At 42.9% G+C, this 15,622-nt stretch overlaps 1 protein-coding gene across 1 annotated transcript in view; it reads right to left on the reverse strand.

The window, feature by feature from the left end:
* The window catches only part of COL15A1 (collagen type XV alpha 1 chain), a 153,518-nt gene extending 138,162 nt beyond the window's left edge, over nucleotides 1–15,356 (reverse strand). The window contains exon 1 of the mRNA XM_024734426.1: nucleotides 15,255–15,356. Within this exon, the coding sequence (XP_024590194.1) occupies nucleotides 15,255–15,356 (102 nt within the window). The remainder of the gene's footprint in view (nucleotides 1–15,254) is intronic.
* Between the last annotated feature and the right edge of the window lie 266 nt (nucleotides 15,357–15,622).

Here is a 15,622-nt window from a genome sequence, read left to right on the forward strand (position 1 = left end):
TCTGGACATTGTGGATATGATGTTGAGAGTCTAGATTATCTCCTTTTAAAGAGTCTCTCTCTTTTTTTTTTTTTTTTTCTGGCAGGCAGTTGCCTTTATTTTAAAGACAGAAAGGCACAGCCTTTCTGGGGTCTCAACTGAATGTCCAGAGTATTTGGTGATGTCTCTCTAATATGGCTAGTCAGAAAACCAGTATCTGTCAGTGCTGTGAGACTACCAAAATCTCTGTTGACCTCGTAGCCCTCCAGTAGCTGTTTTCTGCCAAGTCTCTCAGAGTCTCACTCTGTGCATGTACAGCTTAGTACTCAGCAAAAGACTTAAGGGAATTCCATGAACATTTCACATCAGTATTTTTTAAAGCTCTCTAAGTGATTAAAATGTAGAGCCAAGGTTGAGAACTATTGAGTATTAATTCCCTAATTGTGAAGGAGTTGGAAAAAATGCCCTAGTACCAAAGAAAATGCCCAACCCCTCAAGGTGGACTGGTCCTGGACAAAATCATGAAGGATGTTGATAAAAAGAACTCTACACTAAAATGGCTCTAACCTGGGAGACATAAAGGAACAGAACCCAAGATTAATCAAGTTTAGTGTACCTCCTGTCCTTTAAAAGGATCAGCGGTTATAGCTCATTCTTGCTCAGTTTGAGTAGTCCTCCTTTAAGACTTTCCTGTCACCTAGACTGTAAAAACTAAAGTGATAGCTGGTCAAAAAGAATTCCCAGTGCACTAAAGCCAGCAGGTGGAGGAAAATGGATCAACCCTTAGTGAATCCCTGTCAGTTGTCAGGTTCCAAATTCAGAGGATATAAAAGGAATAAGATGTCACTCCTGCCCCCAAAGTGGCTTCAAATCTAGTGGAAATTCCAGTATATATGGAGCTAAATCAAGTACATTTCAGACTGTGATAGGTCCGTGGTATGGCAGAGATACATTCAAATTGCTTTTAGGAGCACAGGTATGTCTAACTTTGGGTTTGAAAAGGCTTCACAAAGGAATAGCTTTTCAGCTGGGTCCCATTAAGGATAAGAATGGTGAATGTGGTGAAGTGAAGAAGGGAAGGGTATTCTAGGCAAAGAGAACATATGAAGGGAGAATAAATGGAACATAAGGGAAATTTGGTAAGTTCTTTAATGGAAAGATGAGGAATAGAAGCATAGTTTATAGAAGAGCAGAAATAAGATGACTTTACTCTTCCCATCAGTTGAGATGAATCAAATTTAGGGAATAAAAAAATAACTTATAAACAGTTCCTGTTGATTTCTAATGAATCTCACCTTCTTTGGGACTGGAGTGGATCTTTAGCAGAAGTTTAACAAAGGTCTGCCATAAGTGGGGGAAATCTAAACAGTGTACAGAGAACCAGAGATGTCTGACCATGTGAATCTAATCTGAAGATTGTAACCTCACTAAAGTTACACATTGCATTTCAACATAAAACTGCAGAGGGTGAACTTTACACATGGACGGAGATTGTTCTCAATGTTTCGTATATGTACAGCCACTGCAGAGAAGCAGAAATCACTGAGTAGACGGGGAAGCTTAAGGATGAAAGACACTTGGCCATATGTGCTTTAGAGATCTCCCCTGAAGCCAGAAAACAGGAGTCTGAGGCCTGAGTTTGCCATTTACTGTATATCATGCCTTTAAGAAAGTTTTTTAATTCCTTGGACCCTTAGTTCCCTCTTTTACGAAATGGGCACATAACGCCTACTCACCCTGCTGTCTAACCGGATTCTCAGGAAAGACCAAATGACCTACTTTGTGGGGAAAAGCCTTATAAGGTTAGAGCCCATTTATGATGCAAAGAGTTATTATTACTACTAATAAACAAGAAGAATGTGTGACAATGCCCAGAATTTCCTGTTGAGACAATAACTTCATGAAACCATTAAGAAAACTAGGATGTTTGTTAATTCCACAATGAGAGTTATGTGCTGGTATTGTTTCAACCATCTCCAGGGAATAAAGGGTTTGACAGCAATAAAGAATGAGCCAATTTGTCCTAAAGATTCTTGTTCTTTAGAATCATTTCAATAGCTTTTTGTGCCTTACCAAGACTTTTCCTGCCAATCCTGCCATGACTGATGAGAACTGGGTATTATTCAATTAATTTTTTCCTTAAAAAAAAATTAAGGGAAATCTTTCCACATGCTAATACTCATATAATTCAGGTCTGTGAATACTCCACCTCCTCCAAGGCAGCTCTCAGGCACAATGCTGGGGTCCTGAAGCACATCAGTGACCGTAGAAATTTCTTCTACTCACCAAGAAAAGAGGGAAATTCATGCTTGACACCAAACCAGTCTCTTGGAACCCCTCCTTTCCCCTTCTATAAGCTCAGGACAAGAGGCTTTCATGTGGATACGACTTGGCATTTATAAATTTGTCAAAGAACTGTGTGGGCAAAGCCCTCTAGGGGATACACACTGCCCTTCAGAAATGCAACACAAGGATCCTTTCTTGTTGGGTTAATGATGCCTGGTGGTGATTTTGATGACCTTTGGGATGTCATTTTCATTTCATGTCATCACACACAGTAACTGACCGCCCTTCCCCACATCTTGCCACAAAGAGCCTGTGGATTCTGGTCCCAAATGGTGACCCAAAGCCTCACACTTAATTTCTCCTTTCAAATTTACACTAAAATAATCAAACTACTATAATAAATGGGGAAAGTCTGAAACTTGGAAAAGGCGATTTTACAGCACATCTCAAATTTTAGCGTGCACACAAATCGCCTAAGAGTCTTGTTAAAATGCAGATTCTGATTCAGTAGGTCTGGGATGGGGCCCAAGAATTTGCGTTTCTAAGAAATTCTCAGGTGATGCACTGGTCCCTGGACCACACTTTAAGGAGCAAGAAATCAGAAGGCAAACATGAACAATTCTCCCAGAACTCAAAGGAAATGGTTAAAGAGATAAAAATGGTGAAAGAAAAGTTGGAGAGCCAAGAGCTGCAATAGAGCTTCTACATATAGAAGAAGAGAACAGAGGAGATAGAGAAAAAAATTGAAGTGGCATATATGTTTCAACTTTAGAAAAATGTATTAGTCTAATTCATCATATCAATATAGCAAAGCAGAAATACCACATAATTTTTTTGATAGGTGACAAAAATCACTTGAGAAAATTCAACATTCCATCATCATCATCATCATCATCATCATCAAGAGAGAAGAATATTTTCTTAAAGTGACAAATGTACTCTATGTAAAATCAAAGCCAGTGGGATACTTAATGAGCCATTCCATTCACATAAGTAACAAGAAGGATATCCACTCCCATCAGTGTTATTAACACTGTTCTGCAAATCCTAAGCCAGACAACCAAATACAAAAATGAAATTAGGGGTGATATTAGTGAGGGTATGTTCAGTTTCATGTAATCATGGCTTAAACAAAATAGAAGTGTCTTCCACTCTTGCCTAAGTTGGAGGGAGCAGACCAGGCTGGTGTAGCAGCAATTCTAGGACGCCAGAGACCCAGACCTTCTTGTTCTCTGCTCAGTCATCACCAAGGTGGCTTTCATATTGTACCTCTGCTATAGCTGTCACACATATTTGATGTCTCAGACCTCGTGAATATTTAGTGCTTCCGTGGTCCTTCTGTCCTTCCCATCTATGTTCAGCCCATACATGCTTTACTAAGTTTATCTATAATATGTTACACAGCTGCTTGTTTCTATTGTTCTCTAAGGCAGAATTTAACATTTTTGATAACGTAGCAATACACATTACACAAAATAAATATGTCATTTTAACAAATAAGGCTAAACTAGAATAATAAATGTATGATAATAACTAGGCATGCTTTAAAACGAGTGATAATATAAACTCATCCTAACAAATATTAAATTGTATCATAAAAGGGCAAGAAATTTAACAGTATGCTAGCAGCTGAAGAAAAGACAGATTAGTGCAGAAAAGAAAGCTCCTAAACAGTCCCAAGTATATATAAAAAGTAGCAGAAGCTAATGCTATTGTTTCCAAATCATTAGAAAATGATGTCTGGTGGTACAACTTGCTAACCATATGGGAAAACTTAAAATTAGGTGCCTAACTCACACCATTCACAAATTCCAGATGCATTAAAGTTATAAATGAAAAAATGAAACCATGAAACTATGACAAGAAAATACATATACATGTTTAAATAATCTTGGGTTGGGAAAATACTTAAACCTGCCAGCAAATATGAAACAAAAATTGAAAATATCAACCAATTTGACTCAATTTTAAAGATCTATATACATAATTCTTTAAAAAGACCAAAATGGAACTGGAATAATAAAGTAAGGAGGACCTAGCTAGCCTGGTTCTTTATCTGTGAAGATGGGCTGGTAGATCTCACCAAACTCTAACTATAGTTTTGCTTCTATGCTAGCTGAAAGATGATATGCATATATAAATTTGACTTGTTCAAAACGTATACAGTCAACATGGATAAACCTCAAAAACATTATGCTAAAATGAAAGCAGTCAGACATGATAGGTCACATGTCATAAAATTCCTTTTTTATGAAAAGTCCAGAATAAGCAAACCCATAGAGACAGAAAGCAGATTAGCAGTTGCTGAGAACTAAGGGGAGAGGGGAATGGGGTGTGACTGCTAATGTATATGGGGTTTCTTTTTGGGTGGTGAAATATTCTGGAATTAGTGGTGATGGTTGCATAACTTTGTGAATATACTAAAACCCACTGAACTGTACACTTTAAAGAGGTAAATTTTATGGTATGTGAATTATATCTCAAGTTTTTAAAAAAGTGTATACTTCAATTCACACCGGAGAGTGGGTTCAGTTCTCAACTGACCCTGTTGTTGACTCTATAACATAGTGAATTAAAAGAATTCCCTTAGGGTACCATTAACACCTGGTGCTTGAATAAGACTCACTATAGGGATGTTTACATCCTGATGGCCAGGGTGGGCTAGCCAGGGAGATGCCTCCTCACTTGATGGCACTGGCCCCAGAGAAGGCCTCCCGCATTAGGATGAGCCAACCCACACACCCACTACCAGGTTATATCTAGCCGTGCATACTCCCAACAACTTAAAAAATTCTGCTTTTAGTTTACAAATTGGAGCGAGTATGTACTGAACTTCCAGTGGGTGGATTTGGCCATCTGTGGTTTCAGAGCATTTCTGAGCTTTTGGTTTTTGGTTCCTAAACCACGGCCATGAACTCACAAGGACTGGGACACTCTCCCAGAACTCCATCCACATCACTTTCCAGCAACTCAGTGTCAGTGGGCTTTTTGTCAACCTGATAACATGTAAGTTACGGACATGGTTTATCAGAGCCGGAAGGAACCTTAGAGAGTAATGTCGCACCACCCTAACTCTCGCCTCCTACAATCACTATTTAATAGATGAGGTCCAGAAAGGAGGAGTCATCCCTAGATTACCCAACAAATAGAGGAAACTAGAATTAAATTAAATTTCTGTGTCCCAGTCCTGAAAGCACATGTGGTTGTACACCCAATTATTTCTGTTGCACTATTGGCCTTAGCAACTGCACTTGCAATTAAATAGTCTCCCACACAGTGAAAATAGAATGGAATGGCACAAGACCAGCAACAGAACAATGTCTTAACCCTTTCAGGATGCTCCTGACAATGTCTGAAATTTGAAAGCCACACTCAGGACAGCTTCCTCAGGTAGACACTGCTGAGGACATGGACCTTCTCCAAGTTTCCTATGACTAAGTAAACTTATCCTTGTCCATAGATGGAATTAGTAGGAGGGACCCAACTATCTGCAGAGCAGATAAAATACTGTAGCAGAAAGGAAGCATCCTTCCTCCTCGTCTCCCCTGTCAATGCAGCAGTTTCTCCTATGATGTCAGGTGCCCTTTAATTCATTCATTCACTCATTTAACCAATAAACACTTCTTAAACATCTACAGTGTGCCTGGCCCTGTGCTGATGTTCAGATATGGAAATGGGTCAAGCATATACTCGCCTTCAAGAGGCTCCCAGTCTATTGGGAGACGTTCCTATTTGACCAGCCCTGACAGAAGGGGAAGGCTAGAGTCAGAAAGTTTGTGCAGGGCACCGTGGAGACAAAGGCGAGGTCATAATTTGGGTGTCAGGAAGGCTTCACAATGTTGATGCCATTTAAGCTGCATCTTGAAAGTCTTCAAATGGCAGAGGAAGGAGGGGAAGCTTTTCTGACACAAGGAACAGGTGAGCAAAGGCACAAAGTATAAGGGTGCATGGTGTGTTTGGGAAAGGGAAGGAGACCAGGGCTTCTGGAATGTGATATCTGGAGCTGGGTTATGTTGGCCTGTTCCCACTGAGTCTCCATCACTAAAATATGGATTTCTTGGGGTCAAGCTGTGCATTATCCCCTTCTGAATTTCCAGCACCTACTCAGAACTCGGCAAACTTTTTCCAAGTGAATGAGTAAGAGAAAAGAAGAATTAATGTGTATTAGATACTAACTATGTGGGAGGCATTGTACTGAGTGCTTTACTTATATGCAGTGATGATGATGATAAGGCTCATATAAACCTTATGGATTTGGTATTATCATTATTGTTAATATTATTATCCCCCTTTAATAGGAAATGACTAAACACAGAGGCGTGAAATAACTTGCCCAAGATCACACAGCTAGTAAGAGGCGTATCTGGTCTTCAAACCCAGATCTCTCTCAGATGAATGTACTCTCCTTCTTCATGTCTGTCTCCCCACTATCCTAGGGGCCAAATCTGTGTCAACTGCCTATAGTCTGCTCTCTTAAATGCTGTTCTCTCACTGTGGTGAGAATGAATGGTAGGAGAAGGAGGGAGCGGCCAGGTGGTAAAGAGCCTTGACTACCAGGCTCTGAATCCTGGACTTGATCTTAGAGATGATGAAGGTTTAACATAAGCCAACAGGCGAATTCCCTAGCAGTCCAGTGGGTAGGACTCAGAAATTTCATTGTGAGGGCCTGGGTTCAATCCCTGGTCGGGACACTAAGATCCCACAATCTGTGCCATGCGGCCAAAAATAATAATAATAATAATAAGCTAGCAGATGTGGTCTGAGTCCTTTCAATACTCAGCATGAGGTTTGCCATGGACTTAGAAGCCAGGAAAAATTTTTTGGGAAGGGGAAACTAGAAATCAAAACTCCTTTGCTCTGTGTTAAGATGGGCACAAACAGATATCTGAGAAGTGGTGAGTGGGACAAACGCCCTAAAGGGTTAAGGCTTCCTCCACCGTGATAGTCTCAAACATCGGGCTCTCTTCTATTTTCTAAATTTGGAACAACTAGCTATCCACTTCCTCCTAATCAAGATAAGGTCAGGGCTGAGAATGCAGGCAATTGTGCTAGGTCATTTAATTGCCTTCCTCCTGAAAACCTTGAGCCAGCCATAGGGAAATTCTCTAGCCAAGGCAAAGAATAAAGGTTAACGAGCGTGTCACATTCTGATGCCTTTTACAGATCCGAGGAGCCACAGGAGAAATCAATTCCAGTCACACGAGTTGCAAAATTCTTTTAAAAAGTGGAGCCAATATTTTTAAGATTCTCCAGGTCATGGAAAAATATATACTAAGAACATGACAACAATACCAAGTGTCTCCAGCAGCACGAAATTTACTTCTCATTGTTGTCTAAGTAAAACCAGACTAATTCAACCGGGGCTATGTTCCCTAACCCACCATAAAATCATCTGTTATGAAGTATTAATGGGAAAAATAAGACGACTAGTCAGTTCTACTTTTCCTGGATGCCCACAATTTTGTTGTTAACCACGATCCCTTTTTCAAAGCTTTTTTTTCTGACTATAAAAGTAATACATATTCATTGTTGAAATTTTGGAAAATAAGGAGAAAAACAAAGAAATAAAAATCACTATAACCCACCATTAACAACTCAGGTTTTTTTTTTTTGTAACAAAAATTGAGGTCACACCGTATATAGAATTTTATATTATTTTTTCATTTAGCATTTGTCAGTAGCTTAATCCTACATACATAGTATTCTTCAAATACATCATTTTTATCATTTATATCAGATTGATCAGCGTGGATGTACCATAATTAACTAGTCCTCAAGCTGTGGACACTCAGGCTGTTTCCAGTCTTCTGATTTTATAAATGAATGTGTAAAATGTCTTGATACAAATATCTTTGTCCTACTCTCTAAGGGTCTCTTTTTGAAGTAAAATTACTAAACCAAGGGGTATGAAGAACTTAAGGTTCTTGATAGATATTGCCAAATTGCCTTCTATTTGTTCAACAAATATTAATTTGGTGCCCAGTGCCAAGCATGGTTCTGGCCACTGGAGAGACCACAGAGAATGAGACAAACTTTCTGCCCTAGGGAGCTGTATTCTAACATGGTACCACCTTACCTTCCCACTAGCCATGTATGAGAATGCCTGGTTCCTCCTCCCCTCATCAGCATGACGCTCTTTTAAGAATCAACCTTGGGTAACACAGTAGTCAAAAAGTGCTCTTTCAACTATTGTTTTAATTTGCTATTTTCTGATTAACATATTTTCCCATGGATGTAGCAATCATCTCCATCTGTGTGCATGAATTGTCCGATCATGCTCTTTTCTTGTATTAATACATTTGCCTCTTCTTATTGGTAAAAGTTTTAATATATTCTAGATGTTAACTTGCTGCCTGCCATATTTTATGAATATTTCTCATTGGCATTCTGGATATCTATGATGCTTTCTAACTTCATTTGGCAAATCTTGAGCACCTCCCGGGCATGGGGGATGGAGCTGTGGACAGAAACATACATGGTCCCTGGTGGAACTGGTAGCGCCATAGGGGAGACAGACCTGCTTTATGAGAGAATGAGGCACGGGAGTGAGGGACAGTGTGCGGGGACCCATCTGGTGGCTGAGGGGCGGCTGGTGTCTTAGGGAGGGCTCCTGAAGGGTGGAGGCTGACAGAGGGAAGTATCCAGGGAGTGCTGGACAGGAAAAACCTACAAGGAGTGAGGGAAGCAGAACAAGAGCGTGGAGGTGCTCTCTGGTAGAGTCTAACTGGTTCCTGATCCACAGCTGGCTCGGGAGCATAAATTGCACAGCAAAGTTTCTCTCCTCGAGGTCAGGGTGGGAGGCCTTTTGTGAACCCACCCAGATCATGGTTAGGAGATACTTGTGGAGGGTGGGGGAATGTGACCTCCCTGGTAGGTGGCTCCCCAGAAGAGGCAGCTGTGGTGTCCGCAGTCAGCGCTGCTGCTGCAGCTGGAGATGGATGCAGGAGACTGGAGAAGGGGTCTGCGTGGGGCATTGACGGTGTGTCCTACACACGTCAGAGAAGCAGAAAGGCCGGGGTCGCAGGAGAGGTATGGGAAGGGCAGGCAGCACGATCAAGGTTGCAGTTAGCAGAAAACTCTTTGGCTTCAGTTGGGAGAATGGACTGCAGGAGTCCAGGCAAGACCAAGAAAGTCTGGGGCTTGCACCCTGAAGAGTCACTGTGACCATGATTGTCACACCAAAGAGAAATCCTATAACATAGAAACCTGATTAACATTGTTCAAATCCACACTTCCCAAGAAATCGCAGAGGAACAGGTGAGCAGAAAGGACAGCAATAACAATATAAAGGGCCAACTCCAGGTGAGAGATAGATGCCTAGACTATGGGGGTTCAGAACTGCAGAGAAGTGGGTATACTGAAAACATATTTAGGAATTAAAAACCACAGTATTTAACTGAAGATTGGATATGGTGCAAGAGAGAGGGAGATATCAAGGACAACTCCTGGATTTCTAATTTGAGCATCTGGATGGTGATGCAGCATTCTTGGAGAAGGACTGGGTCAAGTGGAAGGCTGGGGGTGGGGGTGGGGAGAGGACCATGCGTTTGCAAATAACAGTTATCCTTAGACATTTTTAGGTTAATAAATGCCAGCAAAATGTGGAGCCATGAGAAGAGCCCTGGACTAAAGACTTGGGTTATTGATCCAGTTCTACCAACAAATAGAGAAGGTCCCTCTACCCCACTGAGCCTCAGTTTCCCCACCTGAAAAATAGAGATAATAAGTCCTATTCTAACTACTTCACGCCACTGCCATTTTGATCAAATAAATGGATAGAAATTAAAAAATAGATAAACAGCAAGGACCTACTGTATAGCACAGGTAACTATATACAATATCTTGTAATAACAAACAGTGGTAAAGAATCTGAAAAAGAATATATATATAATACATATATACATATATAACTGAATCACTTTGCTGTATACCTGAAACTAACACAACATTGTAAATCAACTATACTTCAATCAAAAAAATAAATTTTAAAAAATGTGTGCTAATTTATAGACTGTAGCCAAACACAAAGGTATTATGGTGATTATCACTAGCAGTCATTAGAGGGCGCCTCAGCCATGACACCCCAAGGAATTAAGTCAGAGCAAGACATGAGGCCAACAGACCCAGAGACATAAATTTAGGTGGTGGCTATGTTATAAAAACAATTATACAGGTTCATTTATAATCATCGTAAGAACATTTTGTTTCAGGCAGGAAAACTTTTTTCTCTGTCATTAATGTCTCTCCCTCTTATTCACCTAGTGCTTTCAACCAGGGTCACCCTACCCCCATCGAAACCTGCTCTCAAGAAATCATCCACTGATTGGCATTAAAGAAAAAGTGCCAGTAACACCTGAAGTGTTTTCTTCCCAGGGCGTGTGCCCCTCCTCAGCAGAGAATCAAATCCTCTGCCAGAGGTAAGGCTTTCTAATGGTGGAATTGGGGTGCAGGGAGCACATGCAGAGAGGGACTAAAGTGAAGCAAGCCAGACACAAAAGGACAAATACTGTAGGATTCCACTTCTGTGACAGAGCTCAAGTGTCAAAGTCACGGAGACAGAAAGCAGAATGGGGGTTGCCAGGGGCTGCGGATAATGGAGAGCTAGCATTTGATGGGTATAGTTTCAGTTTTGCAAGATGAGAAGAGTTTTGGAGATGAATAGTGGTGATGTCTGAACAACAATGTGAATAATGCCATTGTACTGTACCCTTAAAAATGGTTAGGATGGTAAATTTTTTTGTGTATTTTACCATAATAATAATAAAGAGGTATTGAGAAGGTACAGGGTCACATTATTATACATTTGTCAAAACCCCTAGAACATACAACACCAAGAGTGAACCCTAATGTAAACTATGGACTCTGGGTGATGATGATGTGTCAGGGTACGTTCTTCCATTGCAACAAATATACAGTTGACCCTTGAACAACGGAGGGGTTAGGGGCGCTGACCCTGTGCATATTTGAAAATCCGAGTATAACTTATAGTCAGCCCTCCATCTCCAAGTTTCCTCTGTTATCTGTGGTTCCATTATCTGGTGATCCTATAGTACTATAGTATGTACTATTGAAAAACTCCACACATAAGTAGACCCATGTAGTTCAAACCCATGTTGTTCAAGGGCCAAATGCATAACTCTGGTGCTGGGTGCTGACAGTGAGGGAGGCTGTGCATGTGTAGGGGCAGAGGGTATATGGGAAATATCTCTGTACCTTCTGCTCAATTATGCTGTGAATCTAAAACTGCTCTAAAAATATTTTTTAAATAATCATAATAATAAAGAGGTGTTGAGAAGGTTTGTGGTGCTCGTCCTGGTGCTCAGGCAATCACACCCCACAGATGGAGCCTGCTACCACACACACACACACACACACACACACACACACACACACACACGGCCCTGCACAGCCTTCTGTAGTCAGCTAGGCTAGGAGCTGGTCCCAGTCATTTGGGCCCATTTGGAGTTCACTCTGGAGCTTTTAATATTCAAAGGAATCTTTGTTCTCACTGTGGAACCATTTCTCATCCCATTTAGCTCTTACATAAGACATACTTTGGATCTGATATATGGGGAAAAAAATTACCCATTTTATTCATTTTGAATAAACTAAAAATAACTATCCTCCCCATTTCCTGGAGCCAATAAAGACTGTTTGGAAAGGACAGAGGAAAGAAAGACATGAAATATGAAAAAGAACCTCAGCCTGGGCCTAGAGGAGCCTGGGTTTAAAATCTGGCTCTGACCCTCAACTGCTGTGTGAACTTGGGCAAGTCCCTGCCCCTCTCTGGGTCTCAGGCGCCTCATCTACCAAATGGGAGGATTGTGTTGGAACATCCAGCCTTTGAGATCCCTTCAACTCTGACATCCTACTTTTCTGAGAGAAGTAAGACAAGGAGTAGAGGCATCATATTTTGCTAGCCATCCAGGAAATGAATCATTTTTATTATTCAGAAACTTTTCCAAATTGATTTTGATGTGATCCTGTGTGATAAGAAATAGCTAATGTCACCTCTCTTCCCATTCCTGTTCTAATGTCTAGAAATAGTCATTAAGTCACAGCCTCTACTTCCTCACCTCCTGCTAACTCCCCAGCAGTCTAGTTTCTGACTCCTCAATCCTTTGCAACTGTTCTTGTCAAGGTCACCACAACCTGTGGCGGAATCAATAGACATGTCTCAGACTTTTGCTTCCTCCCTGCACCTCTCAGAAACATTTCAACACAGGGGACCTTCCTATCTTTCTCAAGACACTCTTCTCCCTGGGGCTGAGAAGAAAAATGACTTTGCCCTCCCAGAGACCCAAGTGTCAAGGCCAGGACTGTACCCACGGTGTTGGTGCCAAAGCCTAGTGCCTCAATCCTGCAGGTACCACAGCATCACTTGCAACCATTTGCCTTCCCATTGTCATCATTTTGCCACCAAATTCTAGATTCTCTGGGCGATTCATTCATTCACTCATTCATCAGTTGTTTATCGAGAGTCAACTATTTACTGGCACTGCATTCGGCAATGGGAATACAGTTGGCCGCTGCACAGCATGGGTTTGAACGTTGCAGGTCCACTTATACGCAGATTTTTTTCCATAAATACTACACAACTACACAATCCATGGTGGGTTGAATCTGAGGGTGTGGAACTCCAGAGCCGACTGTAAACTTTTACTCTGATGTTCGACCCCAGAGGGAATGGGATTCCTTAACCGCCCCCTACCTCATGTTCAAGGGTCAACTGTATGGCAAGACCTGCATGACCCCTGTCCTCCTGGAATTTATAATTCAGTGGAAGAGTCAGGCATGGAGCAGGTAAGTACAAGATACCTGTGTAGTTACAAATGCGATGAGTTCTCTGAAGAAAAGGACCAGGTGCTGTGAGAGAGGAGAGAGAGGGGGGACCAGCAGGATGTGCATGAATGCCACTTGGAGGGAGTGATGGGCGACACTAAGATCTGAAAGAGGGGGAGGAGTGCTCCAGGCAGAGAAAACGCTGTAGTGGAGGCCTGCTGGGGGGGCGGCATCTTGAAAGGGCAACCTGGGGAACGTGGCATGGTCCTGTACCAACAGCACCCTGCTTTTACCTAGATAAAGGATTTTGGAGTGGCCTTGGAGGAGCAGAGGAAGACTCTGGAGGGGCTACCCCCACCCCTACCCCCAGCCACCCCTTGGCACCACTACTGGGGCCAGGGCCAAAGGAGGTTGCAGCTGGACCACTTAAGGGCCTGAAAGGGGCCAGAGAAAGTGAGAACGCAGAGCAGTGTGGGCGGTGTCTGAGGGCTGGATCCTACGAGACCTGGGAGGAGGCCCCAAAGAGTCATCTGATTCTTGCTTTAGAAAAATAGTGTTTTGATCTGCAGAGACTCATGGGTGGGGGGCAGAGGGCAGAAGGGGAACTCATGGAGGCCAGTTCTTTTGAGATGACCCTGTTTATCTTCACCAAGCACAGAATTAGAAATATTCTGCCATTAGGAGAGAATAAAACCCTTTTCCTCAGCTTCCTTATGAAAGGCAGACGCTCCCATCATTATGAAGCCCTGAGGACCCTTCGAGGTGACCTGGTCCACCTCCCCAATGCACAGATGAGGAAACCAAGGCTGGCGAGGTGCAAGGCCACCCAGGCAGGACCACGAGCGCAGCAAGTGGCACAGGTGGGATTCTGCTGGCCTCCAAAATTCACACCTTCGCCATGCATTGCCCTTGGATGCCACCTGAACCAACCCATTTTCTTTTACAGGTAAGGAGACTGAGACTCAGAGAGAAGGTGGCTTTTCAAGGGCTGTAACCTGATCCCTAGAGGCTCATCTCTGCTCCTTCCCCTGCTCAGAGCTGCTTCCTTGTGGGTAGCAGAAGAGAAAGTGTCCCCTAAATAAATGCCATTACCACTGGGCTGTGAACAAAACAATGTCCCCATGGCTGCGGGCAGCCTGGGGCCACATGAGGAAGTTGCTTCCTTGGAGCAACTGGTGTGGGAGCTGGAGCATTTGCTGGCCATCCCCTCTCCCAGGAACAGAAAACTCAGGAACCATGTTGGGCAGGAGCCCGTGGGAACGAGGCCTGCACTCCCCTCTCCAGGGGCCCCCTCAGCCACTGATTATGCTCCCAGTGAAAGCTTTGCCGAGCAGAACATCTGCATTGCGCAGGGAACTGGCGCCGGGGCGGCCCGGCTGCCACAGGGGCTCGGCGGGAGTCCACCAGTTCTGGGGCTGTCACCTCTGACCCCACGGAGACCGTGTCTCCCAGGGTCCACATTCTGACCCTGGAAATCTGGAGCAAGTTAGGGGAAATTTAGACAGATGTTGCTTTTTCCAGTTTCCTGTGGAAATTAAGTGACAGAGGGAGGCATATCATTCAGGGGAGGAGATGAAATATGTGAGAACAGAGGAAATAATACATGAGGTGTTTGTTTGCAAAGCAGTTGTCTCTTCCTTGCTCAGGGCTTGTCAGAAGGAAGTTCATCTCTCACAAGGCAATAACAGCAAAGCAAGTTCTTCTTTTTCTAGAGAACCTCAACTCAACCCTCATGGACCAACTCAGGCCCCCTGCTTCCCACCTGCCAAGGCAAAGTGGTGGCTGGGTTCACCCATCACCCTGTACACACCTTCACAGTAATCTTGTGACTTGGACTTGGAGGACAATTAGTCATTATATCTGTCTCCCCTGCTAGGCTTCGGCGGATACTGTGCCTTAATCATCTCATATCCACAGTGCCAAGTAGAGGGCTTGGTACAGAAGAACAACCCACTAAATGTTGGAGAACTGGATGCGGGGGAGAGAAATGGAAGAAAGGAAGGAAAAAAGTAGAAAGAAAGGGGGAAATATAGGTTTCTTCAGGGTATTTGCAAGTCCCTAACTCTTCCCTATTGATTTGAAGCCAACAGCTGCCTCTTAGAATTAACACGCCTCAAGAAAATTCATTCATCAGTCTGGAATAAGGTTGAGCTGAGCACCACAAATAACAGTGGCTTAAAGAAGATAGGAGTTCATTTCTCACTCACATAAAAGTCGTCCCGAGTCTGAGGAGGCTGCTCTTTGAAGTCATCACAGGCCCAGACACCATCCGTCTTGTTGCTCTGCCATTCCAGGGGTGTTGTACTCATACTTGTGCTCCAAAATGGCACACCACCAGGTCCACAGCCAGGGGAGGGGCAGAGGGCAAGGAAAGACACACTCTCCGTTGAAGAGCATGACTGCATTTTGAGTGCATCGCTCCCCTCACCTCCCAGGGCCACACTTAACACAGGGCAGGCCGGGATTTATGGTCTTAAGCTGAGCGTCTGTGTGCTAAGGTTCTATTCGTATGAAAGAAAGGGGAAATGGATTTTGGAAACAACCAGAAATCTTTTCCAAAATAACAAGTAACAGA

Source organism: Neophocaena asiaeorientalis, unplaced genomic scaffold (assembly GCF_003031525.2).
Source record: "Neophocaena asiaeorientalis asiaeorientalis breed wild unplaced genomic scaffold, Neophocaena_asiaeorientalis_V1.1 scaffold192, whole genome shotgun sequence".
Classification (NCBI taxonomy): Eukaryota; Metazoa; Chordata; class Mammalia; order Artiodactyla; family Phocoenidae; genus Neophocaena; species Neophocaena asiaeorientalis.